This window comes from Hirundo rustica, chromosome 9, assembly GCF_015227805.2.
Source record: "Hirundo rustica isolate bHirRus1 chromosome 9, bHirRus1.pri.v3, whole genome shotgun sequence".
Taxonomy (NCBI): domain Eukaryota; kingdom Metazoa; phylum Chordata; class Aves; order Passeriformes; family Hirundinidae; genus Hirundo; species Hirundo rustica.
The window spans coordinates 1,352,376-1,379,682 of NC_053458.1; the positions used below are offsets into that span (position 1 = coordinate 1,352,376).

Genomic DNA, 27,307 nt, shown 5'->3' on the forward strand with positions numbered 1-27,307 from the left:
CGACGTCCTTGGGGACAAGGCCAGCCGTCACTGAGGGGCTCTGGGTGACATCTGTGCTGATGCTGGCAGCACGGAGGGGACAGATCCGGGTGCATCCCTGTGCATCCGTGTCCCAGGAAGGCGCAGAGCCCGAGCTGGGGCCCCTCACCATGCACCAGGAGCTGCTGGGAGTCCCTGGAAGTGACCTGGGAGTGGGAGCAGCACCCACCAGCTCCGCTCCGGAGCGGGAAGGAATCGCCACATCCCTGCTCCATCTGCCACGTCCCGATGCCGAGGGAATCGGAATCCGCGCCAATCCCGCGGCAGCTCCGGGTGTGAGGGCGGTGAAGCAGAGCCACGGGGAATCCTCATCCCCCGACGAGCAGAGGACCCTGAGCCAGCGAATCTCCCAGCGCCTGAACTGGGATTTCCACCCTAAAAACAGAGGGGAAACAGAAGGGTCCGGGCTGGCTTCGCGGTGCAGCAGCCACCGGACATTTTCCGGGTGCTGCTGCGGGGAAGGAGCAGGGAAAGGCGGCTGTTCCCAGCTCCAGAGCTGCCTGGGAGCCCGGGGAAGTTCTGCCTGGCAGAACTAGGTCATGGAAGGGACGGGAATGAGGAGAGCAGGGCTGGAGAGGAGGGGAAGGACAGAGAGAGGGGAGGGGAAGGACAGAGCGCCCCGGACCCGGGCACCCGGCGTGGGAGCTTCACCCTCAGCCCCAGCGCTGCTGCTCCTCCTGGTTTGGTGCTTTCCCCCCGCGGAGTCCCGATGCTTTTCCAGCCCAATAATCCCTTTCCCATCCCAGCACATCCCCAGGAGCCGCGGGCAGGACGCGGCCGCCACGGCCCAGGGACGTGGAAAGGAAGAGTCGGGGTGAAGGGAGGATCGTTGAAATTAAAAGAGGAGGGATTCAGATAGGATTTGGGGCAGGAATTGTTCCCTGGGAGGGTGGGCAGGCCCTGGCACAGGGTGCCCAGAGCAGCTGTGGCTGCCCCTGGATCCCTGGAAGTGTCCCAGACCAGGCTTGGAGCAGCCTGGGACAGTGGGAGGTGTCCCTGCCACGGCAGGGGTGGCACTGGATGGGATTTAAGGTCCCTCCCAACCCAAACCAATTCTGGGATTCTGTTAATCCACTAAGAAAGGAATTTTCACCGAGGAATTTTCACCGAGGAGTTTCAGAGGTTCCGACCCCGGTCAGGTGCTGGGAAAATCCCCCGGGATGCTCTGGCTGAAGCCCCTTCTGCCGGGACAGGGCGATGTGACAGAAGGTGTCCCGGCAGCGGCTGCTCCACGGAGCGCTGGGTGGGAACGCAGGCACGGGGATGAGATCCACACTTGTTTTCCTGCGACTTCGCCTCGGGGCCAGCGAATCCAGGGAAAGCCCGTGGAGCCCACGGGGGACGCTGCCGCTGTCACCCGCGGCGAGGGCGGCGCGGCGGCCCCGCTCCCCGCGGCTCCTGCCCTGGCACAGGATGTTTTTTACTGGAAAGTCGCTTGTTTTGGGTCAGGCCGGGACATGAAAGCCACCGCTTCCTGTCGGCGCCCGCCTTCCCGTCGCCTCCGCTGCCACCGCAGGAAGGACGAGGTCCCGAGGCGTCCCACGGAGGGTGGCCGTGCCACCGGGAACGCTCCGAACGCTCCTCTGCCCGTGCCTGGGGACGGCTCCCGCTGGGGCCACGGGGACTGCAGGGTCTGGGCTGGCCGTGGGAGGTCCTGGGGGCTGGCCACGGAAGGTTCTGGACTGCAGCCATGGGAGGTTCTGGGATTAGGGCATTGGAGATTCTGGGATTTGACCATGGGAGGTTCTGTGTTTCGGCCATGGGAGGTTTTGGTTTCAGACATTGGAGGTTCTGCGTTTAGGACATTGGAGGTTCTGGGATTAGGGCATTGGAGGTTCTGGGTTTCAGCCATGGGAGGATTTTGCATTTTGGCCACAGAAAGGTTCTGAGTTCTGGCTGTGGGAGGGTTCTGGGATTGAGCCATGGGAGGTTCTGGCATTCAGGCATTGGAGGGTTTGGGGTTTTGGCTCCGGGAGCGTTCTGGGTCTCAGCTACGGGAGATTCTGGAGTATGGCTGCAGGAGTGTCCTGGGCTTTGGCCAGAGGAAGGTTCTGCATTTCAACCATCAGAGTGGTTTGGGTTTTGGTCACATCAGGGGTCTGGGTTTGGGATTGGGCCGAGGGAGGGTTCTGGGATTGGGCCATGGGAGGGTTTTGGGATTGGGCCATGGGAGGGTTCTGGGATTGGGCCATGGGAGGGTTCTGGGGTCGGAGGGTCCCATTTTCTGTCCCCCGAGCAGTGGTGACACAGCCCACGCTGTCCCGTTGACAGAATCCTCCCGAGAGCCTCAGGCTGGGTCATGCTTTCATTTTATTCACTTCATATAAAAATCTCTTAAGAATGCGTCTGAACACAATATAGAATACTATAACATACATAGTGTGAAACTTTGGGGAACAATAAAATAACCACCTGGAACAATGCAGTGTTCAACAGACAAACAAACCCATTGATCATGCACAACTGTGCTATTGTCATGAACTAATCAGTCACGAGTTGGACCAGAAAGCTTGAAACGTATTTTACAAACTGAGATTGACACCGCTCACGATGCCGGACAAGCTTTGTCAGAGGAAGTTTCACAGCACAATTATTACATCAGTTCACATTTTTTTGTTGGTTTTTGTTGGTGTTTTTTTTTTGTTTTCTGTCATAGAAATTCACATTGGGTTGTTTGGAAATTGGTAACATTGTGACATTGAAAAAAGCCAGGCCCGGGGGGCGCGGGGAGTTCTTTGTTCGGTTCCCCCTCTCCGCCTTCCTGGCAAATTCCCAAATTTGCTGCCCTGGGACGCGGCGTCCCCTCCCCACGGGCGGCTGCCACCCGAATGCCCTTCCTGGGTTGTGTCTGTCTCTTCAGCTATGTTCAGGTTCTTGGACTTTATGCAATACAAAAGGTTACAAGAAAAAAAAACAAAAACAAAACAAAAAAAAAGGCAACTCTTATTCCGAGTTTTCTACCCCATTAACATCGCCGCCGACAGGCGATGCTAATTCATATAAATTAATAACTTACAAAACATTACAGTATGTACAGTAGGTAATAAATACACTGTTATAAACAGTAATGGAGGTGGTAGAGCTCGAGGCAGTGCAGGAGGAGGATGGTGGACCTAAACCTAGGGAACGTGGACGAGAGGCCAGAGAAAAACACAAATATCCGAGCGTGCAAATACCAGGGAGCTGCCGAGGGGGAAGGCGTGTCACACGCTGCCTTGCCACGCTTACTCAGGGATGGACTGAGCTGTGCCGGGGGAAAAAACAAACAAACAAACAAACAAAAAAACCCCCTGCCCTCTGTCCTGCTCACCACAAACCCAAACCCCGGGGAGGAAAAAAAATCCCGCCGTTCCCAGCGAGGGAACGGCGCCGAGTGACTCCCGACGGGTCACCGGGGGGATTAGGAACACGTCGAAGGTGCAGTAATGCAAAGCAGAGGGTTTCCCCTTCTGTTTAGTCTGTCAAAGTGATTAACTGCAATAAAGTGACAGGTATTGCCCGTGGAAAAAAAAAACAAAACCAGGAAGACTGCTTCTGGTAACAGGAAGAATCCAAAAAAGTAGCCGTCGATTCCGAAACACCTCGCGTCGCTTTTGGACTACCCAGCTCCGTGCGTTGGATCAAGAGACTCTTGAAAAGACATGAAAGTGTTTACAAAGAAGGCACACAGGTCTGCAGACAGGTGGTCGGGTGGACAGGTCGGATATGAGTTATTGATCAGTAGTTTCTATCGGCCTAACCGGTACAAACTCCAAGACTAACAGTATAAAATCCCTCGGCCGCGCGTCAGCGCCGCCGCGGGCCCGGCCCAAGCCGGCCCCGGGACCGGGCGGTGCTCTCGGCTGACGGGGCTCCAACCACGACGCAAATCACCCGTGCATTTCCTGAGCAATCGTTCCCCACCCCGTCTGTAACCCTGACTCCAATCTCCAGCAGCTGGAGGATCTGTCACCCCCCGGCAGAGGCCGCGGCCCCGGCTGCAGGGGCGGTCGGAGGCCGCTCGCAAGCTCCGCAAGTGTTTGAAAGCCGCTCCCGCGGGGCCGGGCCATTATGTGTCGGCGGGAGATGTGTCTTCTGTCACGATCTCGATGGTGGCCTCCCTCGGCGGCTCCTCCTCCCCGGCCCGGGCCGCGCAGAGCGTCTCTGTATTGCTGAAGTAGCCGAGGCTCTCGCCGTCCTTCTCCGGCCCGTCCGAATCCTCCTCCTCCAGCGTCAGTTCGAACTGGAACTTCTCCATCAGGCCCTGGCAGTCCTGGCCCCGCTCCTCCAGGGGAGGGGACGGGCTCTGAGGTATCATGCTCTGGTACCAGTTCCTGTTGTCCTCCAGAGTGTCCAGGATGTCCTGGGCATCGGGCTGCACCAGGTCAGCCCAGGTCTCCCAGAGCGGATGGACGATGTAGTCAATGAATCCCACCTGGAGAACAAAGGGACACACAGGCTCAGGACAAGGGAATAACCAGGGAGAGGCGGATGTCTGGGAAGTTCATGTTATATTCATTTTAGGAGCGAAATGCCAGGAGCGCGCCCCCAGACCAGCACAGCCTAAAGCAGACACAATTACCTGATCCCAAAGCTGGGCTGGTGTCCTGCCCAAAACCAAACCTCTCACTGAAAGCAGGAGCCAGCAGGAAATGCAGGGACAGAGCCCTGGGCTGATCCCCCAGCGTGGGCAGCGGAAAAGGAGAGGGGGAATTTCGCTCCTCTGCCCCGCTCAGGGGAGACTGCACCTGCAGAGCTGCTCCAGCCCTGGGCTCCAACAGCAGCAGGAGCTGGAGCTGCTGGAGAGAGTCCAGAGGAGATCCCGGAGCTGCTGCAGGGCTGGAGCCCCTCTGGAGCCGGGCTGGGAGAGCTGGGGGTGCTCACCTGGAGAGGAGAAGGATCCAGGGAGAGCTCCGAGCCCCTGGCAGGGCCTGGAGGGGCTCCAGGAGAGCTGGAGAGGGGCTGGGGACACGGGATGGAGGGACAGGACACAGGGAATGGCTAGATGGAAGAAATTGTTCCCTGTGAGGATGTGGAAGCCCTGGAATCCCTGGCAGGGACCAGACCAGGCTGGATGGGTTTGGGGCACCCTGGGAGAGTGGGAGGTGTCCCTGCCATGGAGCTGGACTGGATGGGGCTCTCAGCACCGAGTCTGCTCCTCTCAGACAGAATTCCTGGGAATGAGGCCGGTGCATTTATGGCCTCATCCCAGAGTTCCCACACGACTGACAGCTGGGAACACCCCAGTGCTCCCAAGGGGAGCAGCCTTTACGGCCTGAGCTTCAAACTCTGGGCGTGCTTCCCCACGGGCTGCACCCTGTGCTCTCTTCCAAACCCTCCCACGATTCCTGTTTTCCTCCCGCCCTCCGCCAGAGCCGCCCCGCGAGAGATTTCCTTGGGAAGAGGCTCTGCTCCTCCTGGGAATGCTGCCTGGCCCCCGTGGAAAGAGTGAGGGACGAGCTGCCCCGTCAGCCCTTCCGCTGAGCTCAGCCCCGCTCCGATGCCGTGACTCAGGGCGGAACCGCGTCCAGGACGGAACGGCCGTAAAGGGGATCGGGATCCTCCCGTCTTGGCAGAGCCCGCCCGCGCTCCACGGCCTCGTGTGCAGCGGGGAAAAGGCTCTCCCAGGAGCCGGGAGCTCGACGAGCTCGAGGTGTTTGCTTTGGAAATCGCTCCCGGCTCCCTCAGACACAACAGGATGTCAACAGGACCGCGAATTGGAACGGGACGGGGAGGCAGCGCCGGCGGAAAAGGTGCTGAAAAGTTCCTGCTGCACGGGGTGAGGGGGGAAAAAAAGAGTTTGGGATGGTTGGAAGCCAAAATGCTGCAGGGCTCCACGGCACCGATGGGTAAAAATCAGCGCTCCTTAATCGCTGTTGGCTTAAAATCACTGTTTCGGGTCATTGTTCCATTAAAAACATCCCAAATCGTGGAATAAGTGGCCACACAGCTCAGCACGGGTCCCAAAATATTGAGAGGGCACCTCAAGCTTTGAAATATTTGCATATTGGTTTCCAATCTGCTCCTTGTTTCCCTCCAGCACGGACACACCGCTTCCCTTTCTCCTTTGCCATTCCATGATTCCGTTTTGTACAATTCCTGTCTCTTTTGCACAGCAAGAATGCCATTTGGAAACCTCCAGCATGGACACACCACCTCCCTTTCTCCTTTGCCATTCCATGATTCCATTTTGTACAATTCCTGTCTCTTTTGCACGGCAAAAATGCCATTTGGAAGCCTCTGGGAAGTGCAGATGTGCAGCAAAGAATGAATCGGAGCTCACCCGTGGAGCACATGGGCAAGCCTGGCCGAGGGATTCATTCCTTGTTAGGTTAAGAAATCCGACAGATTTTTCCAACAAAATCACCCCGCGGTTGAGTGAATAATTTTGAAAGCACTTGGCTGAGCCCAAGAGGACATTTGGAAATAATTATCATCAATTTTGTTACTTATTCAAGCTGAAAGACCTCGGTGATGACTTGCTGGAGTCATTCAAAAACAACAAGCAAGACAGCATTATATAAAAGGCTGGAATCTGTTTGGACAAACATAAATTCCTGGTTTCATTCCAGATTATCCAGGCGAAATTTTATGGCCTGTGCTACGCAGGTCAGAACAAAATCTGACCTTGAAGCCATTTTATGAATCAGAACCGGGGATGAGCGAGTTCACCCCCAAAAAGAAAAGAGGCAAATCCCGCTCCCTTGGAGTTTTGCGGGGACGGAAATGAACACTTCTGGGATTCACCCTGCACGGGGCGGCTCCAGAAGCCTCTGGTTCAGTTGGACACGAGCGCTGCGGAATCGCCCCGGATAACGAGTGCCATCAGAGCCCTGCAGGGTGCTGAGGCGGGTCTGAGCGGGGAGAAGCTCCCAGCCCTGCAGATCAGCGGGGCTGGCACTGGGGTACAACGTCCGGGGGGTTTGGAGGGCGAGGGGGCAGAACCGCCGTCCCCAGCCCGGGCAACAAAGGGACCCAGCTCCCTCTGGAATCTGGGACACGAGCAGGGAGTGAGGGGGATGGAGAGGAGCTGGGGGAGCCTCTGCAGCCCGTGAGAGCCCCAGGCAGAGCTGGATGTCGGCATGGATCAGAACCCACGCTCTCCTAAGCGTGCTGCACAGGCAGCTGAGCTTCGTCTCTGCTTCCAGACGCCGGGCTCAGGCAGGAAAAGCTGCAGCTCGGGGCCAATTACCTGGGATTTTTCCACGGAGGCCGTGTGCTTGTCACACATGGGGCTGATTTCCATGCCTCTCTCCCGCTCTTTGTCTCCCTGCTGGAAGAACTCCTCCATGATCCTGTCCGTCCACTGCCGGTACAGCTCCAGGGACTTTGTGGGATTACTCAGGTCTGCACAATGTACCATATTCCGGAGAACCTGCAATTACATCCGTCAGGACACTCATAAAATCAGCTGGAAAAAGAGCAGGGTTTCGAGCTGGATCTGCAGAACGTTGCACCAAAACATTCTCTGGTTATGAAACAGACCATAAAAATATCAGAAACGTCGCACTGGAGCACGGGAAAGACCTGGAGCTGCTGGGGAGAGTCCAGAGGAGATCCCGGAGCTGCTGCAGGGCTGGAGCCCCTCTGGAGCCGGGCTGGGAGAGCTGGGGGTGCTCCCCTGGAGAGGAGAAGGATCCAGGGAGAGCTCCGAGCCCCTGGCAGGGCCTAAAGGGGCTCCAGGAGAGCTGGAGAGGGGCTGGGGACAGGGGATGGAGGGACAGCACACAGGGAATGGCTGTAAGCTGACAGTGGGTAGATTTGGACGGGATATTGGGAAGGAATTCCAGGCTGGGAGGGTGGGGAGGAGCTGGGATGGAATTCCCAGAGCAGCTGTGGCTGCCCCTGGATCCCTGGCAGTGTCCAAGGCCAGGTTGGACATTGGGGTTGGAGCAGCCTGGGACAGTGGGAGGTGCTGGGGTGGGATGGAATGAATTTCAAGTCCCTCCCAACCCAAACCAGCCGGGAATTCTGCGCTTCCATCCCCGTGGACGAGCTCAGCTGCCCCAGCCCCGAGGCCAGACACAGCCCCAGCCTCACAGCTGGTGCAGCTGTGGAAGTGCCAATGACATCACACAGGTTTTTTGGGGATCCAGCTGCTTCCCAGCATTCACAACCCACTTCCAAGCTCTCAGGGAAAGAGGTGAAATGCTCCCACTTCGTGGAATGAGTAATATCCCTTCCACACACGCACAAAACGGGCCTGACTAAGTGGCCACGAGGATTTAGGCAGCGCCAGGGTGTTTGAAATAAAAATTTAAAGAGTCTTCCCAGGAGCCTGTTGTTAAGGAGTTGGTCATCAAAGCGGAGGGCAGAGCAGGATCTATCTTGTCCTGCTCACTGCACAGCCCTGTTCCAGCATTTCCTGGTCACTTGGAAACCAAGGATTGAATTATTGAGGGAACAGACTGTACAGCAGTAAATCCAGCTCACTCTGAGTTGATTTAGATACGAAGTCCCAAATGAAAATTTTGTTCCAATTTTGAACTTTTGAAAGTGTTGCAACAGGGGGAACAAATGGGAGAAAGCAGCAAGGAAATTTAGGAGCCCTCAAAAAATTGACCTCAGAATGTGGCACATTTGCAGCTCCAGGTGTTAAAAAAACCCACAACCCTAATTCTGGTCCCCAAAAAATTATGGGACCATCCCCGGGCTTCCTTTTAGTGCAGGAGAAAACGACTGCTGAGAATTCAGCTTCTCTAAACAATCAACTTCAAAGCCACTGTAAAAAACGGGAGCGTGGCTCCTTCATCCCGACCAAACCACCCCCAAATCCAGGGAATTTGGCCGCCTCACCTGTATTCTGTCCGTGTAGTTGTCCAGAAGGAGAACTCCTGAACTGGTCACCTTCTTAGTTTCCACCATCGTCTTCAGATCAGCCAACAGACTCATGTGCTTGGACATATCAGTGGCCAACACCTTCCCAGAAAAGGGAAAAAAAACAGGATTTCAGGAGGGGAAGCCACAAAAAAACGCCGATTTTTGGTTAAGAGGAGGAGGAGGAGGGAGTGGCCGTACCATGTCAATCACCATCTTCCTGAGGGTCTGGCGCTGCTTCTTGGTCAGGTTCTGGAAGATGTCACAGTGCTCCTCCTGGAGCAGCTTGAAGCCCACGGCCAGGTGGTGGTTCTCCAGCACGGACTCGTCGTTGTACATCAGGGCCAGCTCGGAATCTGCGGAAGGAAGGGCAAACGTGGGATTTCCGACAGCCCACCGGAGCTTGTCCTGGGCACTGAAATGTTTTAATGGGGGGAAGTTTCCTTTCCCCACCCCTGGAAGGGTTCAGGGCCGGGCTGGATGGGGTTTGGAGCGGTCTGCTGCAGGGGAAGGTGTCCCTGCCCACGGGACGCTGGATGGTTTTAGGATTCTGGGGTTCTTGTTAGCTCCACGAGTGCCAGCCCCAGCACCCAACACTTGCTCAGTCCCAGTGACAAAATAATGCTCAGTCGACTCCGTTACAGATCACTGGCAACAGGATCCTGCAAAAACCCTTCCCAAAACACAGCAATCCCCAGATTTTGGGATCCAGATCCGTGCTCGGCCTGTGGCAGGACACAGCACGAAGCCCAGCGTGGGGCTTTCAACAGCAACAGGATTATTTCTCTTATCTTAATGGGAAAGTTCGCACTCGGGGCTGGCAGAATTCTTGTGCGTTAGCAAGCAGTAGATATTGACTTTACAAATTGTGCCACAACGATTCCCTTTGTCCGGGATTGCATTTTAATTCCTGCTTGATTCCAAAATGTCTCACTCCTCTACTGCACCCTGTTTTGAGAGGGCAGCACAGCCTGCGAGTCGCGGCGCGCAAGCAGCGAAATCCCGAGGGGCTCAGAACAAAACTCACTTGTGTTGATCAGGAACTGATTGGAGACCCCGGGGTGATCCACGTCATGGATCGCAGCCGCAAAAATGGCAGCGAGGATTTCCAGGTCCGTGAAGACAGCCTAAGGACCGGAGCAACAGGAACCCGTCAGCGGGATTGGGGAGGGTTTCACCTCCCGACACCCGGGCGAGCTGACCGAGGGGAACAAATGGTGCTTTTCCACGGGGGTTTTCCGGGACGAGGCACCGCCTCGGAAGAAAGGCGAAGCGGAGATCCCGCCTGCCGAGGTTAGAGCCCGGAGCCGGGCAGGGCACTCACGTCCAGGGCAGGGGTGGAGAGCAGCACGTGGGTGGACTGCGCCACGTCGGCGGCGTGCAGGCTGTTGTGGTAGGCCACGTCCGAGTGGTAGTGGTCCTCCAGCGTCATCATGTACGTCACGAACGTGTCCGAGGAGATCTTGAAGGTTTTCAGCAGGTCCCGCTCCTGAGGGACCGGAGCACAAACGCCCGGCTGAGCGTGGGAGCGGGAGAGCGCAGCGGGGACGGGGGGGAGAGGCGTGGGAAGCCCGGCTGGGAGCAGCGTCCCGGGAATACGCACCTGGAAGATGGCGTACATGATGCAGGTGAGAGGGCGGTTGTGGGAGTACCTGGCCACGTTGAAGATGTTGAGGCCCCACTTATTCAGGTCTTCCAGTTCCTTCGGAGAGCACAGAGAGAGAGAGAGAGAAGGGTTCGGAGGGTTTTCCCAGGCAATTCTGCAGTTCCCAAAAGTTGGGCAATATGCAAATCTGATTTTATTTAAATTGTAATTAGGTAAGTGCTGAACGTGTGAGCTTAATGAGCACAGAGTAACTGTGAAGGGCTGATTTTGTGGCTCATAATTGCTCTCCTCAGCCTTCATCACCTGTTTTCTATTCATTTTAGGGCCGTTTTCACGCATTCTTAAATATGCGACGTGCTCTTAAGGCTCCCATTCGTTCCAGCATTCCTAATGGCCACATCATTCCAGGGATAATAATTCCGAAGTGGGGAACAATCCGTTCCCAGGAGAGCAGGGATCCCTCATACCTTGGCCAGGTGATCTTCCTTTTCCGTCTTCACCCCAAACCGTGAGATGCTGGTGTTGTTCAAGCTGGAACTGTGCATTAGTTTCTTCACCCCGCTGATCTGTGTCATGAGCTGCTGTTTCTTCTTCTTCTCCCTGTCCTTCTGCGTGGGAGAAGGGATCTCCACATCGTTCTGCTTGTCTGCAACAGAGCAGGGGGAAATGAGTCAGCACAACCTGAGCACACCCCGGCACATCGCCCCAAATCAGTGCCTGAGCTGCCGCCCCTGCTCCCCACCTCAAACCCAGGCGGTTCTGCTGGGGAATCTTCTCATTCTGCTATCCAAAAATAAAAAATAAAACCAATTACAAAAGCTCTGGTTGCTCCCTCGCAGCCGCTGTGTGGTTTGGGGACACTGGACATGTCCAGGAATGTCGCTCTGTGCCTGGATGTGGCACTTGGGGACGTGGATTGGGGCTGGGAATGGTTGATCTCCAACCTAAATGATTCTGTGATTTTCCGTGCCTGAAAGGTTCTCCTTAGGGATAAATCCCAGTTAATTTTATTCCCTGTTTTCAGGAGAACAAAAGGTATGTTCAAACAAATTGCTCTTTTTCTTGAATAAGGTAAAACCACATCTATTCTCCCTATTTCCACTTTTTAGGGTCAACACCCCCCGCTCTCAAAACCAGTAACAAATGGGTGTCACCGGTATATTAAAGATTTTTCCTCTCCAAATACACCTGGAATAACATCCAAAGCACAGGCTAAATTCCCGTTGCCATTCTCAGGGATAATCACAGTTCTAGTGCACGAGAAGAGGGCCCGAGCCTGGCTGTGGAGATGTTGCTTAGTAAATAAATAAATCTTAAACCCAGGCGTCATTTACTGCCCTACAGCTGATCCATTCAAGCGCAGACCCAGCGGCTCGTTACCTCCACCCAAACCATTTCTCATGGATTTTCCCACAGCCTCTGCAGCCCTTGAGGACCTCCGGGAGGACGAGGCTTGCAGGCAGGAGTTACTTTTAAGCCTGGCTCAATGAAATCCCGAGCAGAGGCGCTGCAGTTAGGAGAGGAGTCATCATTCACAGGCTGACATCAGTGGGTGTTCCCTGGATTTTGCTGAAGGACTTTCCTCTCCGTAATCTCCTTAGCAGTGACTAAGGCAGCACCAAATGGCCATTCTGGAGCGGAAATCCCCCTCTGCTGTCCCCGCGGGGGTGGCGTTGGCACGGCCCAGCCCTCGGGATGAGCGCGGGACCCGCGGGCAGCGGGATCGTCCCTGCTGCTCATCTCCGACCTTCCCACGCCGTGCCCCCGCTGGGAACGCGGGGCTGGACCCTCTGCTCCTTCCTGGAGCCTCCCCAGCTCGTTTCGTCACGGAATTACGGAAGGAGTTGGGACGGGAGGGAGGTTAAAGATGATCTGGTTCCATCCACGGCCGTGGTGGGGACACCTGCTGCTGTCCCAGGGTGCTCCAACCTGGCCTTGGACATTCCAGGGGTGTTGGGCACCCTGTGCCAGGGCCTCGTCCCCGTCACAGCCAGGAATTCCTTCGCAATCTCCCATCCATCCCAGCCATTCCCTGTGTCCTGTCCCTCCTTGCCCTGATAGAATCAAAAGGCTGAATGAGCTGGGTTTAATATCTGTGAATTATCCCCAGCTTCGGAGATGAATGAGTTCCATACCCAGACTTTTCCTTCTGTTTGTTTCTCCAACCTCCTCGCTTGCAGACTCCTGTTATTTTGGGTGTTCATTTCATTTAATCAAATTTTAGGGGAGGAAAAAAAACCTAATTCATAAAACCCCAGCACGACTTCCTGAAACAACTGACGATCCTTTTAAAAGGAGGTTTTGGGGTTTTTTTAATTTAAGAAGAGCAATCAGGTTGCAATCTGGCCCAGTCTGGAGAGCCTGGCCCCCCTCAGCAGTGCCAGGCCCTGGGTGGCCTCACACGGGGGATGCCACTGTCACTGTGCCACTGTCATTGTCACTGTCACTGTCACTGTCACTGTCATTGTCACTGTCATTGTCACTGTGCCACTGTCACTGTCATTGTCATTGTCACTGCCACTGCCACTGTCACTGCCACTGCCACTGCCACTGTCACTGCCACTGCCACTGTCACTGTCATTGTCACTGTGCCACTGTCACTGTCACTGCCACTGTCACTGCCACTGCCACTGTCACTGTCATTGTCACTGTCATTGTCACTGTCACTGTCACTGCCACCAGGCACGAGAGGAGCAGCAGGACGGGAATGAACAGAGCATTGTCCAGCCCTGCCAAGGGAAACAGCAGCAGGAGCTGGAGCTGCTGGAGAGAGTCCAGAGGAGATCCCGGAGCTGCTGCAGGGCTGGAGCCCCTCTGGAGCCGGGCTGGGAGAGCTGGGGGTGCTCCCCTGGAGAGGAGAAGGATCCAGGGAGAGCTCCGAGCCCCTGGCAGGGCCTAAAGGGGCTCCAGGAGAGCTGGAGAGGGGCTGGGGACAGGGGATGGAGGGACAGCACACAGGGAATGGCTGTAAGCTGACAGTGGGTAGATTTGGATGGGATATTGGGAAGGAATTCCTGGCTGGAAGGGTGGGCAGGCCCTGGAATAGAATTGCCAGAGCAGCTGTGGCTGCCCCTGGATCCCTGGCAGTGTCCAAGGCCAGGTTGGACACTGGGGTTGGAGCAGCCTGGGACAGTGGGAGGTGTCCCTGCCCTGGCAGGGGTGGCGCTGGATGATCCTTATGGTCCCTCCCAACCCAAACCAGTCTGGAATTCCGTGAATAAAACAACCCCAGCAGCACCAGCAGCAGCTCTGGCTCATCAGCCCCTGCTGGGATTCAGGCTCCATTACCCTGAGCGTTTGTGGGGTTTATTTTTGGTGGCCACATCAGCAATTCCTGCTCCACGCTCCCGTGTGACCACCAGCCAAACCCCTGGATTAGCCCCTTTGTGCATCCCAATCCAGCCCCATTCCCTGCTGGAATTCATGCTCTGGGTTCAGCTGAACACAGAATCAGTGCTTTCCCACAAATCCAAACTTCCATGGATTATTAATGCTGTCGAGTGTCCTAAATGCAGGCAGCAGTTCCAGTTGCAGCTGGATTTTGGAATCACTTTAAAATCCTTGATGGGAATAATTGTGTGTCACACAGGGAACACATCCCCACATCCCGGGCCATTCCACCCCAGGGCAGGAATCCCCAGCATCCACAGACACTCAGCCTCTGGAGCTGTTGGATTCAGGGACGTCCCTAAATCTGAGATTCCTCATTCTAGATGCAAATGGCCACAAATCCTGAAGCTGCTTCCCGAGAAAATCCCGTTTCTCCTGCCAGAGGGCTCATTCATGTCCGTGGAGCCATGAGCTCCTACGGAATGAACGAAAGGCAAAATTTTTCCTCTGGCTTCCGATTCTCTGACTTCTGGTGTGAAACGAGCAAATTCGCACGGAGCGACGAATAAAATTTTGGGGACGGCTTGGTCTGAGGCCCGGTCCCGAGGGGAGGACGCAGCTGAGCGAGGCAGCGGCTGCAGCCGGCTCTGTGTGACTTTGTCCTTCCCGTGAGGTCACCGCAAAAACCCCAGCATTGCATAAGGCAGCCGGCAGCAGCCCCAAGGAATCCTCCCAGAGACATCCCAGGGCTGGGGAAGGAATTCCTCGGCGGATCCCGTTTGAGAGTGAAAACCCAGCCAGGGAAGCTGTGAATGGGGGGTGATCCTGCTGCCCTCAACCCTTCCCTGAGCTCACAAAAAAGAAAAAGCTCGGGATGCATTCCTTACCCAGGAAAGTGTTGGAAATGTACTCGGACACTTGGTTGCCGGAGCGGCTCATCTCGGACAGGTGTGTGAGCTCCCGGTTCAGCATCCTCTTGAACTGCGAGGGGCAGAGCACACAGAAACGGCATTTTTGGTGGAATCCTTCCCCAAATCCGCGCAGCGCTAGCACGGCAGGCTGCCCCCCCAACACGCAGGATCCCGGGGATGTTTGGGATGGAGCCGGCGACAGATGGCTTCATTTCCAGCCTGCTCGGCATCACCATGGCTGGATATTCCTTTTCAGCCCACGGAATTCATTTCCTCCAGAGACGCTCATTGATTGTTACCGTCACAAACGAGGAGAGAGCGTTTCGGAGGAATCTCTCTGAGAGCTCGGGGTTTTTGTCTCAGGTTGAGATTTCCCCACCCTGAACCTTCTTTTGTTCTGGATTTTCTAAATTTGCTCAGTTTTGTGTTAAACAAACGGACAGCTGCATATCCAGAGGAGAAATATGCCCTGAATCTGAAGATCCTACAGCAAAAGGTGGGATCCAGGCGTTATTCCCTTAGATGTTCATGCTGGGATCCTTCAGATCTGGAGGATCTGCTGATTTTATAACCCAGCATTCTCACTGCTGCATCATTTTATCCTGCAACACCGAATTCCGCACCCCCCCCAAAAAATGACATCCATGGATTCTGCATGCACAGTGCACACACGATTAGCCAAAACACACAGAAATCAGCGTTTTTAAAGAATATCTTCCTCACAGAGCCTTTCTCCCAGCAACACAGCACGAACAAACAAACAAAAAACCAAAAAAAGAGCAACCGTTAATAATTAATAATTCGGTAATTAATAATCCTTCAAGAATTAAACCCACCTTAATGTAACCCCAGGACACAGACAACAAATAGTTGGCTTCGGGCATTTTGGAAAGCTCCTTGCAAGCCAGCACAAATCCTCCCGGAGAAATCGCCGCACCGACGGGAGAGGAGCCTTCCCCGATCCCCAAAAATCCCAATTCATCCGAGGCAGAGATCCCGCAAAAGCCGGCGGCCGCTAATCCCAGCCCCGAGCCCAGCCCGGCAGCGCATCCTCGCCGAGGCTGCCCGTGGGTGGATGGGCTGAGATCCGGGAATGCACAAAGGGACGGGAATCGATGCGCGCGGATCCAGCCGCCTGCCTGGGAGCGCTGGGGAATTTGGGATCGTGCCGCTCGCTCAGCTCCTGAAGGGGGTCCCCGCTCCACGGGAGCCGGCCTCAGCTGAGCAGCGCCAGGGAAATGATGCTGATTTTGCCAGCTCCGCTAACACAGCCATGTTTTATGGGAGAATTAAAATGGAGGAAGCTCCTAGAATATTTAAATAAGGGGAAAGCAGGCAGCAGGCTCCTCTCCATGCCTGCTCTGCTTTAACCCTGTTCCCTACAGAGACTTGCAAAATATTCCCAGCTGGATTTTTTAAAGCAGGTTTTTTTTCACGTTTTCGGTGTGATCAGGTTTTTCCTCCTCCGTGGTAAAGGGCAAAACGCAGCAAGGGAGCAAAGCGCCCCTTCACGAACTGAAATATCCTTCAGACAGGAGGCACAAAACCCAATCCCCTTCAATCTGTAAGCGCAATTCATAAATCCATACATTCATTCTCAAAAGAATGCATCCGTAATGTCCCTGCCCAAGGCAGGGGGTGGAACGAGCTGAGCTTTAAGGTCCTTCCCAACCCCAACCGTCCTGTGATTCACAGCCCAAATTTCAATATTTAATCAGTCCTGCAGTTTTCGTTTCACACAAGCAATCCCTTTCCGAGGAAGCCGGAGCTGTCCTTGACACAAAGGAATCCAAAGAAAATCCCCCCGTGCCGCGCTCCCAGCACAGGATCACCGGGATGCGCAGCTCTCCCGCTGCTCGGGACGTCCTTGGCGATTGTGCCGGGGGCGCAGCACGTGCCGGAGGCCAGGATTCCCAAAATAAAAGGGCCGTCTTTGCTGTGAAACCCTCTGCTGTCTCCAGCTGCCTTCCCAGCTCCCAGCCTCTCCCGGGATGACGGCACGAGGCTGCCCCGCGTGCCGGGCGACACGTGAGGCGTGGGCACGGCCCCAAATCCCGCTCCCTGCTCCCTCTGACAGCCCAGGCTGGACGAGGAACGGCTCCAGAAGGTCCAGATGGGATTCCGGCCCAACCTTTGGGCACGTGGAGCAAAGGAAGTCGTGACCCATCCTCTCCTCTCCTTAAATTCAAGACCAGCAGAGGTGGGGAGCTGGTGTCAGCTCCCTTCCACCCGCGCAGCCCAGAGGTGGGGTGGGACCTGCTGGGACAGTGCCACCTTGTCCCTGCTGTCCCCTCCCACAGCCGCCTGCCAGTGTCACAGAAACATGGAATCCTGGAAGGGTTTGGGTTGGAAAGAATCTTAAATCCCATCCCATTGAGATTCCCCATCCCTGAACCTTCTTTTGTTCTGGATTTTCTAAATTTGCTCCGTTTTATGTTAAACAAATGGACAGCTGCATATCCAGAGGAGAAATATGCCCTGAATCTGAAGATCCTACAGCAAAAGGTGGGATCCAGGTGTTATTCCCTTAGATATTCATGCTGGGATCCTTCAGATCTGAAGGATCTGCTGATTTTATAACACAGCTTTCTCACTGCTGTCACCTCCCACTGCCCCAGGCTGCTCCAAACCCCATCCAACCTGGCATGGGGCACTTCCAGGGATCCAGGGGCAGCCACAGCTGCTCTGGGCACTCTGTGCCAGGGACTCACACCCTCCCAGCCAGGAATTCCTTCCCAAATCCCATCCAATCCTACTCTCACCATCTCACATTCCAGATAAGCCAAGCAGCTTAAATCCCATCTCATGGGATACACGAAGGAGAGGGATGTGAAGGTTGGCATCCCATGGGATCCAGGGAGGATTGGGATGTGCAGGATTCTGGCATCCCATGGGATCCAGGGAGGATTGGAATGTGGAGGATTCTGGCATCCCATGGGATCCAGGGAGGATCGGGATGTGCAGGATTCTGGCATCCCATGGGATCCAGGGAGGATTGGGATGTGCAGGATTCTGGCATCCCATGGGATCCAGGGAGGATTGGGATGTGAAGGTTGGTAACCCATGGGATCCAGGGAGGATCGGGATGTGGAGGATTCTGGCATCCCATGGGATCCAGGGAGGATCGGGATGTGCAGGATTCTGGCATCCCATGGGATCCAGGGAGGATTGGGATGTGGAGGATACTGGCTGTCCAGGAACACACCCCACAGCGCAGGGCCATGGGATTTTGCCCCCGCAGGGTCTCCACTCCACCTCCTGCCGACCACGAGACACCAAAGCCCTTTTGGAAGCGCCAGGAATCCCTCAGGGAAGGCGCAGGAGCGGAACCGGGGGCAGAGCCGGCAGGGCAGGGCAGCCCTGACCCCATCTCTCCTCCAGGACACAAGCAGCAGCCCAGCACGTGCTGCAACATTACCCTGCCTCCCGGCCTTCATCCGCACCGGGACACCGTCGCTTCCCATCGGCCGGGGTTTCCTTGCATTGGCCCCACTCACATCACCGAGGAACAGCCCACAAAAACCTCCCAGAGCACAAGGGGAGGCCGCTGCCTTCCCATGGAGGCACACGGCAATTAAGCGGCCGCCACAAGGTCACCCGAGGCATCTGCAGCAGAGGGGAAAAAAAAAATCCTCGGGATTCTCGGGTCGCATCTGGAAGCAGGAATCTGCACACCCCCGGCTTTAATCTCCCTCGTTTTCCAGCCCTTTAATCAGCAGCCCTTTATAAACACAGGCAGCAGAATCCCGGCACCGCTAAAAGGACTAAAAGGACCACAAACTGAGCTTTCCCGGAGCTGTGGGAATTCCCAGAGGATTTGCAAAGTTTATTGGGATTTGTCATCCCAACGATGCTGGATTCACTTTGTCACGCACCCTTTCCAAAACACCGAGGCATCCCGGATGTTCCACTGCTCCTGGCGGGTTTTTGGGATTTTTTTTCCTCGCGGTCGGGATGCTATGGAGCGGCGCTGTTTCCCGGGATTTGCTCTGCAGGGAGCGGGCAGGCTGCTGCCTCCGCAGGGATCAATGGCTTATGTCATGTGCAAACCGCCCCCCCTGAGCAATCCCGACCTTAAATCCACGCGGCAGCGACGGGGAAAACAAACGGATTGCGGGGAGTGGGGAGAAAATTCCAACGGGAGCAAACCCAGGGATCGGGGCTTTGGAGAGCGCCGCGTGCAATTACGGTAACGCCCGGTGGCCATGCGGGTAATTACGGTAATCTGCAGCACAGAGCCCCCTGTGCTGTTGTTTTCATTAATTTTCGTAATTAATAATAATCCCCGAACCTTTTTCAAAGAAATTAGCACTGACAAGCTCGCCAAGAGGCGGGAATTAGGAGTGTGTGGGTGAGGAGGGGATGTTCACCCCAAATCCGGGGGGGTTCCCTTAAAAAGAAGAAAATCAGGAAACGGGCTCAGCGCTCCCTGCACCCCAAATTCCGACCACAGGGACATGCAATGGACGCCTTTAACCGACGGGAGGAGTGCAGATAACACTAGGTTGAAGCCCAAGTGCCATTTTCCATGCCCAAAGGCACAGCCAGCATTCCCAGCAAGCCTGGGAGCATCCGGAGCCTCGTGTGAGGAACGGCCCCGGCATCGCGTGGAGCTTCCCTGTTTTCCCTGCTCTGCAGCAACTGCAGAACCCATCTGCACCAAATTAAGTCTCCCAGGGCTGAATCATTCTTGGATCACCAGCAGTGACCCTACTCCATGCATCCTCTGCTCCAGGGAATCACAGTTCCCTCCCAGCTCCTCCCCAGCCCAGCGTGCGGGTGGGAATTTCCTTGATTACCGGTGGGAAAGTTCCCTCCCAGCTCCCCTCCTGCTGCCCTCACCAAACCCCCGCTGCTCAGGCCTTCTCCCCACATTTATTCCTCTGCTGAGCTCTGGTTCCCGGCACGGAAATCCTTGGAGAGAGGCCCTGGGAGGGTGGTGACACTGGCACCGAGGGCATGGCAGCTCCTGGAGCCACTTGGCAGCTGCCCCGTCACCCCATCCTGACCAAATGTGCTTCGTTTTTGTGCAGAGGAGGAAAATTCGGCCTAATTTATGATGGAATTTGACAGATTTAGGAGCCCAACCACATTGAGGGGGCCAGGGTGAGCTCACCACAACTTCCAGGGCCTGAAGGGGCTCCAGGAGAGCTGGAGAGGGACTGGGGACAAGGGATGGAGGGACAGGACACAGGGAATGGATCCCACTGCCGGAGGGCAGGGCTGGATGGGAGATTGGGCATCAGGAATTGTTCCCTGGGAGGGGCTGGGATGGAATTCCCAGAGCAGCTGTGGCTGCCCCTGGATCGCTGGCTGTGCCCAAGGCCAGGCTGGACACTGGGGCTGGAGCAGCCTGGGATGGTTGGGATGAGCTGGGCTCTAAGATCCAACCCAAACCCACCTGGGATTCCATGACATGACCCCGACGGGGATTGGGAAAACCTCCCTGATGATTTAGTGTGGAAATTCCCACTTTCCTGGCTCTTTATGGAAAGAACAACTCTGCTCCTCCCCTAAGGAGAACCATGAAGGAGCAGCCACTGCCCTTGGCCTTTCCAGTCTCACACGGACTTCAGCGAGGGATCCTGCTGTTATTCCTGTTCCCGTTCCCTCTGGAGCTTGGAGAGCTGCTCCTGGCACATGGCAGAGAGAATAAAGCCAGGAGCGGGGATCTGGAAACCCTTTGAAGCGGGTTCAGCCCAGCTGGGGCTCCCCGAGGCCAGGAGCCCTCATGCAAAGAGGCTGCTCAGAAGCGGCCCGAGCCATCAGCAGGAGCTGAGGGCGATCTGGAGATAAGAGAGCGGCCCTGGAGAAGGAATCTCCTCGGGGATGGAGAAGGAGCTCCGCGCAGAGCGCTCCCACCCCGCGCTGCACACCTCCCGTGTTTATAACCCCCGCTCCCCAGCCACCCTCCCGGCGCACAGCTCCCATCCCCGCCGCTCCTCGAAATCCCCAGGACAAAAGGATTCCTGGGCCCTGCGTTACTTTCCCTCCTCCTCCTTGCTTAATTACCCGGGTAATTAGCGCAGGTCCGGAGGCGCAATTAAACCTTGGTGGGACTGCAGGGAGCAGCTCTTCTCCTGGGATTCGAGGCTCTGGGAGCCGGGGAGAGCCGCCCATCACCTGCCTGGAATGAGTTACACACAGGAGGGAAATTCCCCGTCCCAGCAATCGGGCTCACAGGGAATGCGGAATGCTTTTGTCTGGGACTGGATGGATTCGACACCCCAATCCAGGTTAAAAAAACCCAAATAAATGGGATTGATGCCACCCCACTGAAGGAATTCTTTGGAATGCCCAACCCTCCCTTCCTGACATCTCATTCCGGCATTGCACCGAACCAAACTCCTGGATTCTGGAATTGTGGAGTATTTCTTCGAAAGCTTGGAAGTCAAGAGTTAAAAAATTCCTGGATTTGGAGCAGCAGCAACCCCGCTTATCTGTGTTTTCCCGCTGTTACATCACTTACAGAAAGGACAAATTTGCAGCTGTCCTTGTTGCTTCATAATTCCCATCGATTTTCCTTCCTAGGCTCTCCATGGAGGGTGATGGGAGGCGCACTTAACGCTTAAATAAAAAATAAATAAGCCAACCAAGAGCCACGAGCCTGTTTTGCACTAAGCAGAACAAAAAGGAGAAAGTTTTCAGCCACATTTCAGCGCCTGGAGAAAAGTGGAACGGCTGCAGCCAACTATCAGTCATTAAAAAAAAAAAAATCAAATTTCTTTCACAGCTCTCTCTAGTTCTTATTTCCTAAAACAATATCGCATTTAATGCGCTAGGAACTCTTTTTAATGAGATACAAACTGCTACTTGTTTTTTGGGTTTTCTTTTTTCTTTTTTCTTTTTTTATTTTTTTGTTTTCCCTTCAGCTGATTTTGGAAACCCAAAAGTAAACACGGGCTTATGAAATCTCCAATTTCACATCAAAGCAGCCTTGATTTATAGAGACGTTCAAAGGAAGACTTTAAAGGAGCAACATCATGACCAACTTGTTGGCCTGATGTTATTAGAATAATTTAGAAATCCACAATGTAAATGTTGATAAATAAATAGCAGGTTGCCATAAATCAGCATGTGGCTGCTCATGAAAGCGAGAGCATCTATCTGATGCAGACAGAACAATATTCAGATTTTTTCCCCCCCCTTCTCCATGGAGTTTAGCATTTCTGAGAGCGGCAGAACCTCCCTTGGGTGGGACGGGATTTACGCAACGCTGGGGTTTTTAAAAAGTGATGAATTGGAAGCCGGAGCCGAGTGTTTGCAGCACTGGGGCATTTCCAGCTCATTTCCAGCCAAATGAACTCGAAATATGCAAATCGCTCCCGATGCCGGAAAGGAAAAAACTCCCCGCGGGAGCCTGCCCAAGGAGAGCGCCGGGGATTCGTGCAGCTCCACGGCGGGACAGGATTGCTCCATTCCCGAGAATTCCAGGTGTTACTCAGTGCTGAGGGAGGAAAATCCCCCTGGGCCGCCGCGGGGAAGGGCTCCGGTCACGGAGAAAGCAGCGCCGTGATTCCCTGAAAACGCGTGTGTCATGCGTGGGCAAGGTGTGCCCGCCCGGGATGGGGCTGGCACCCGGAGAAATCCCCGTGTGCCCTGCGGGGCTGGATCTGCTGCTGCCTGCTCCTGTGGGGCCTGGACAGCAGGGAGCGGAGAGTCCAACGCCACTGCCCGTGGATCCCAGGGAGTGGAGAGTCCAACACCACTGCCCATGGATCCCAGGGAGTGGAGAGTCCAACGCCACTGCCCGTGGATCCCAATCCTGGAGAGTCCAACACCACTGCCCGTGGATCCCAGGGAGCGGAGAGTCCAACGCCACTGCCCGTGGATCCCAATCCTGGAGAGTCCAACACCACTGCCCGTGGATCCCAGGGAGCGGAGAGTCCAACGCCACTGCCCATGGATCCCAGGGAGCGGAGAGTCCAACGCCACTGCCCGTGGATCCCAGGGAGTGGAGAGTCCAACACCACTGCCCATGAATCCCAATCCACAGGTCCTAATCCCAGAGTATCCAACACCACTGCCAACAGATCCCAGTCCTGGAGTATCCAACACCACTGGATCCCAGTCTCAATATTCCAACACCACTGCCCCTGGATCCCTGTCTCAACATTCCAACACCACTGCCCATGGATCCCAGTCTCCAACACCAAATCCTCGGTTGGGTTTCCATTTGTCAGGATTGATGTGAGACACCAGGACTGGTAGAGTTTAAGATTTCAGAGAAGCCCACACTGGTTTGGGGTGGAAGGAACCTCGGGAATCACCTCGTTCCACCCCTTCCACCATCCCAGGCTGCTCCAACCGCTGTCCAGCCTGGCCTTGGACGGTGATTTCTGGCTGTGTGATGGGACAAGGAGCAGATTTTCCATCTCCTTGGGTGGAAAAAGCCCTGCAGGGAGGTTTGGCCCAGTCTGAAGCTTTGGGATCCTTTGGAGGAAGCTCCGGTTGGCTTCTGCTCCATCCAAAACGCTCTTCCAATATCTGGAACAGATCCCTCCTGCCCAATTCTTTTGGCAGCTACATCTGGAGTCTAGAGCTCATCTGGTTGGGTTTGGTATAGATTTCCTCTCTCTCCCTCACTGAAAGGTGCATTCTGGAACACAAACTGCGCTGCTGGGAGGAAGAACCGCACAAAAGGCACATCCCAGGCCAGGGATAACTCCCCAGAGCAGCTCGGACAGTGTCCACATCGATTTCTCATCCCAGCACTGCTTTTGTTCTTCCCTCTGAGGAGAGGCGAGTAAATAAAAGCGGAAACAGGCCAAAACACTCGTCCTGCGATGCAGTTTTTAGAATTTTACCAGCTGCAAGAATGCTGGATGTGCTGGGAGCAAAAGGACCCCGAGGAAGGGGAGCTGCCGGGAGGCAGCAGCGCAAAACGCAGAGCTCCAGCAGCTCGCTTGTTGACACCAAGCTGATTAAAGAAAGGCCTGACAAACATCTGCGGCCCCGAGAGCACTGCAGGAGCTGCAGATCTCAGCCCCAAATCTTGTGTCAGTCACACCCTTGCAAAACCACAGCCTCGGTGCCGGAGGAAGCCGAGCCACTGCGTCAGGAGAGCCCGCAAACCAAAGAGCCTCCCCTGTGCTCACAGAGCCGTCCCTGCTCCTCTGGGGAGCCAGGAGACGCCGGGAATTTGGGGTGGAAAAACCTGGAATAGATCCTCAATCAGGGAAAAACAAAACAAAACCCACCCCCAAAATAACAACGAACATGAGCATTTGTCATCTAACAAGAGAGCAATGCAATTAAACACGGGGTTTTGTTAATCGTATGAAGCAGCAATTTAAATCTAATTTAAATTTGAATCAAGCTCTGCAGTCATCATTTAGGCAAATCCAGCTGGGGTTTTACCTGAGTAGGAGAACAGGCTTTGGAAAATTCAAATAACTTTGTGCCCTCAGAAGACTTTTCCAAGATGCCCGTGTTGGAAAAAAAAAAAATAATTCTGGCAACTTTGAATCAGCAGAAGTTTGTTTCCTTCAGAAAACATGGAATAAAGAGGGAGCCCTGGGAAGAGGCAGTGAAAATCCAGGGAAGGAGCTGGTGTAGCTCAGCATCCCCCTAAAAACGTCCTGCCAAAATGAAAATGAGCCCAATGCAAGCATCAAACCCATGGAGAAGGCACTAATTAATGGAGATAAAATTAAATGAAAACTCCTTCTCACACAGAGATAGGCAAATGCTCCTCAGGATCCTTTGGCTGCCGTTGGCCCAGCTGTGCTAAACCAGCAGCAAGGTGAGGCACTTCTGGTTGGTTTGCTTTAAGCCAGGCTTTAATCGGGGGAATCTCTCCCTCTCAGAGCTCTGAGGGTGAATCTCCATCCCAAACCATCCCCACAACCCGTCCTGCCTTGGATAACTCCACATCCTTCAATTCACTTCACCTCGTGCAAATACCTGGATTAGCCCCGTGGAACACAGCCGGGGGAAAAAAAAAATGAGGAGTTTGGAGTCAGGCTGTCCACAAAAATCACTCAAAATCACCAGGATGAGGATTAGGACTGCCCTGAAATGCTCCTCAGCTCCTCCATCCCAAGTGATGCTGCTCCTCTGGGATGTCAGCAGTGCCCTGCACTCCTGGGAGCTCCCTGCTCCCCACATTTAGTCACTCTCCAGTGCTGCCCTCAGCTCATGATTCATTTTGAACCTGCCTTTGAGCTATTATTTATTTAAGCCCCACCCTGACGTGTTATAAACGTAAAAGTCTGAGAATGCAGAACTTTTAAAAGCCCATCACATCCCAGGAAAAGCAGAACTGCTCAAAGGACACGCCGGAAGGTCCTGGCACCGTTGTGGCCCAGAGGATGGGTGACAGCACCCCAAAAATGCTCCTGGGGGGAAGGATTTCAACCAAAATTCTACTGCCAAAGCCTTGATCTCTGCAGTGGCCAAGGGATCCCCCTTGGGTGGGATTTTCCCACACATTTTCCACAACATCCCAGAAGACGGGAAAGCATCCAGCAGCCAAAATCCCCTTGCTCCAGGAAGGGTATCCCAGACGGTGACACTGCCTCCTAATCCCATCCCCACACATCCCACAGCCGACGCTGCGGCTTCCCAGGGTTTCAATTTTTAAGATATCCGAAGCACTTCAGCCGAGATATCCGGACTGACAGCCCAGAGGGCTCGCAAGGATGAAATACCTTGTGTTATTAAATACGCAGGGCCCCAATATCCCACCCTGCTTTTAGGGCACGTCTGGTACCCCCAGGGCGATTTACTTGAGAGGGCAACAAGCGCGGGAGGAGGGACGGGGTGGGCACAGCGTCAGCCACCCTGAAGTGCATCCACGATCACTCTGACACACGGCAGCTGACGGGCACCAAGCCCCCCAAATCCCGAGGGGGTTTTTCTAGGCTGGCTCAGAGCCAGCACCCAGAGCTGCTCCCTCCTGATCCAGCAGCTTTCTCTGGAAGCTCCCGCTCACCTCTCCGAGCGCCTCTGGTGCAAAGCCCGCTCCCGCAGCGCCGAAGGAACGCGGCGCCCTGTCCTCTAGCACAAGGACATCGCCGACACAAAACCCGCCAGGCTTGGCGGGGGGAAAATATCCCCCAAAAACCGAGCCAGAAACACCTCCTACCTCCTGCAGCATGCCGGCGGCGCGGGGTCCTGCTCGGCAGCGGCGGCTGCGCGGCCAGGGAATGGTTAAAGAGCGACGTCAAAGCGGCTGGATGTGCGCGGTGTGCGCGGTGTGTGCGCGGTGCGGGAGCGGTGCGGGAGCGGCTCCGCGGCTCTGCCGGCCCTGCCCGGGCTCTCCCACCGCCGCTTCCCCAAACGCAAATCCCCGGGAATACCGGCACCGTGCGCGGGGCTCAGTGATTCATCCCTCCTCGGGAAAAAAAAAAAAAACAAAAAAAAAACCAGGAGACGTTGGAAGCGCCTTTGTTCCGCCGGCTGCCGCGGCGAACAAACCTCTCTTTGTGCGGCGATTAAACAAAGGAAGTTCCAGCGCAAAGCCAGGGGAAGACTAAACAGCCCGGCACCACTTAAGGGAAACATCACGTAGGAAAGGGGACGGGGCTGGGGGCTGCCGGGCTGGCCGGAGGGAGGGGACGCTGTGCAGCCCGGCACATCCACGGCTGGCGCTCGGCCGCGACCTCCAGCGCAGTTTACATTCGTGGCCAGATGTTTATTTAACCAGCCTCTCCCGAAAGCGAGGTGCGGCCTCGCTCCGCTTTGCTGACCGAAATGCCCTTTGAAATCCGAGCGAAATGGAATGGGTTGTGTTTGCCTTGCGGGCTCTGGAGCGAGGGAGGAACACGGAGAGGTTGCGCTGCTGTCCCGGGCCGCTGGCTGGACAAGGGTTGAGTTATCCGGCACTTGGGAACGACAGAAACATCTTTAAGGGTTGCAATAAGAGAGTTTAAGGGGTTTTGCAAGGAAGATCTCTTCCAAGGAACGGTTTGGGTAGAGACAAGAGAGTTTGCAAAGTCATGAGAGGACACCGCTCACACTCTGTCTGTTTAAATTTTGAATATCCCCAGAGACCTCAAATTCTGCTCTCTGGACTCCATGGACTGCAGAAAGCTCTGAATTAGCCTGGTCTCATTTAAGGAGAGCCTTAAGGAGAGCCCGAGGTGCTGCTCAGGTCCATGTCTCCGCTTGGGCTGCATCCCACACGGACAGGCAGCTCTGCAGGAACAATCCGTGCTCTCCGTCCCTCCATTTTCTGATGTGGTGGCCCCATAAAAAAAACCCCGGAGCTTGCAAGGCCGGCATTTCAGCTGGGAAAAAAAGACCTGCTCCTTCCTACGATCCAGGGGATGCGCTGAGCACATCCTGCCCCAGAGCCCAAATCAGGGGCTGGAGCAGGTCCCATCTGCAGCAGAGCGAGGCTAAAGACAGCTGCCTCGTGCCAAGACTGAAAATCCCCCTTTCATCCTCACCACTGACTCACAAACCCTTCTGACACAGCAGCTGCCCGAGCTGGAAGCTGGACAGGGCGATAAATGCCGGAAAAAATAGAATATCTATAACGTAACAATAATGCAAACGTGCTCCCTCAGGCAGCACCGAGCGCGCCTGCAGAGCTCCTTCCAGGTTATTTCCGTGCGAAGCCGCGGGGCCCCATCAGCTCCCAGCTGTTGGGATGTTAGGAAATTCGGGGTTAGGAAAA

The 27,307-nt window shown here is 55.1% G+C and overlaps 1 protein-coding gene across 5 annotated transcripts in view; it reads right to left on the reverse strand.

The window, feature by feature from the left end:
- Nucleotides 1-2,337: 2,337 nt before the first annotated feature.
- PDE4B (phosphodiesterase 4B) overlaps nucleotides 2,338-27,307 on the reverse strand; it is a 143,031-nt gene continuing 118,061 nt past the window's right edge. For 3 of the 5 annotated variants that reach the window (XM_040072606.2, XM_040072607.2, XM_040072609.2), the window contains 9 exons: nucleotides 14,659-14,752; nucleotides 10,909-11,087; nucleotides 10,439-10,537; nucleotides 10,160-10,324; nucleotides 9,863-9,962; nucleotides 9,037-9,191; nucleotides 8,815-8,937; nucleotides 7,211-7,393; nucleotides 2,338-4,453 (listed from right to left, as the gene is read on the reverse strand). In XM_040072606.2, the coding sequence (XP_039928540.1) occupies nucleotides 4,088-4,453; nucleotides 7,211-7,393; nucleotides 8,815-8,937; nucleotides 9,037-9,191; nucleotides 9,863-9,962; nucleotides 10,160-10,324; nucleotides 10,439-10,537; nucleotides 10,909-11,087; nucleotides 14,659-14,752 (1,464 nt within the window). In that variant the 3' untranslated portion in view covers nucleotides 2,338-4,087. Of the gene's footprint in view, nucleotides 4,454-7,210; nucleotides 7,394-8,814; nucleotides 8,938-9,036; nucleotides 9,192-9,862; nucleotides 9,963-10,159; nucleotides 10,325-10,438; nucleotides 10,538-10,908; nucleotides 11,088-14,658; nucleotides 14,753-15,518; nucleotides 16,056-25,771; nucleotides 25,981-27,307 lie in introns of those variants that run through there. The other 2 variants (XM_040072610.2, XM_040072608.2) reach the window with 2 other exon arrangements.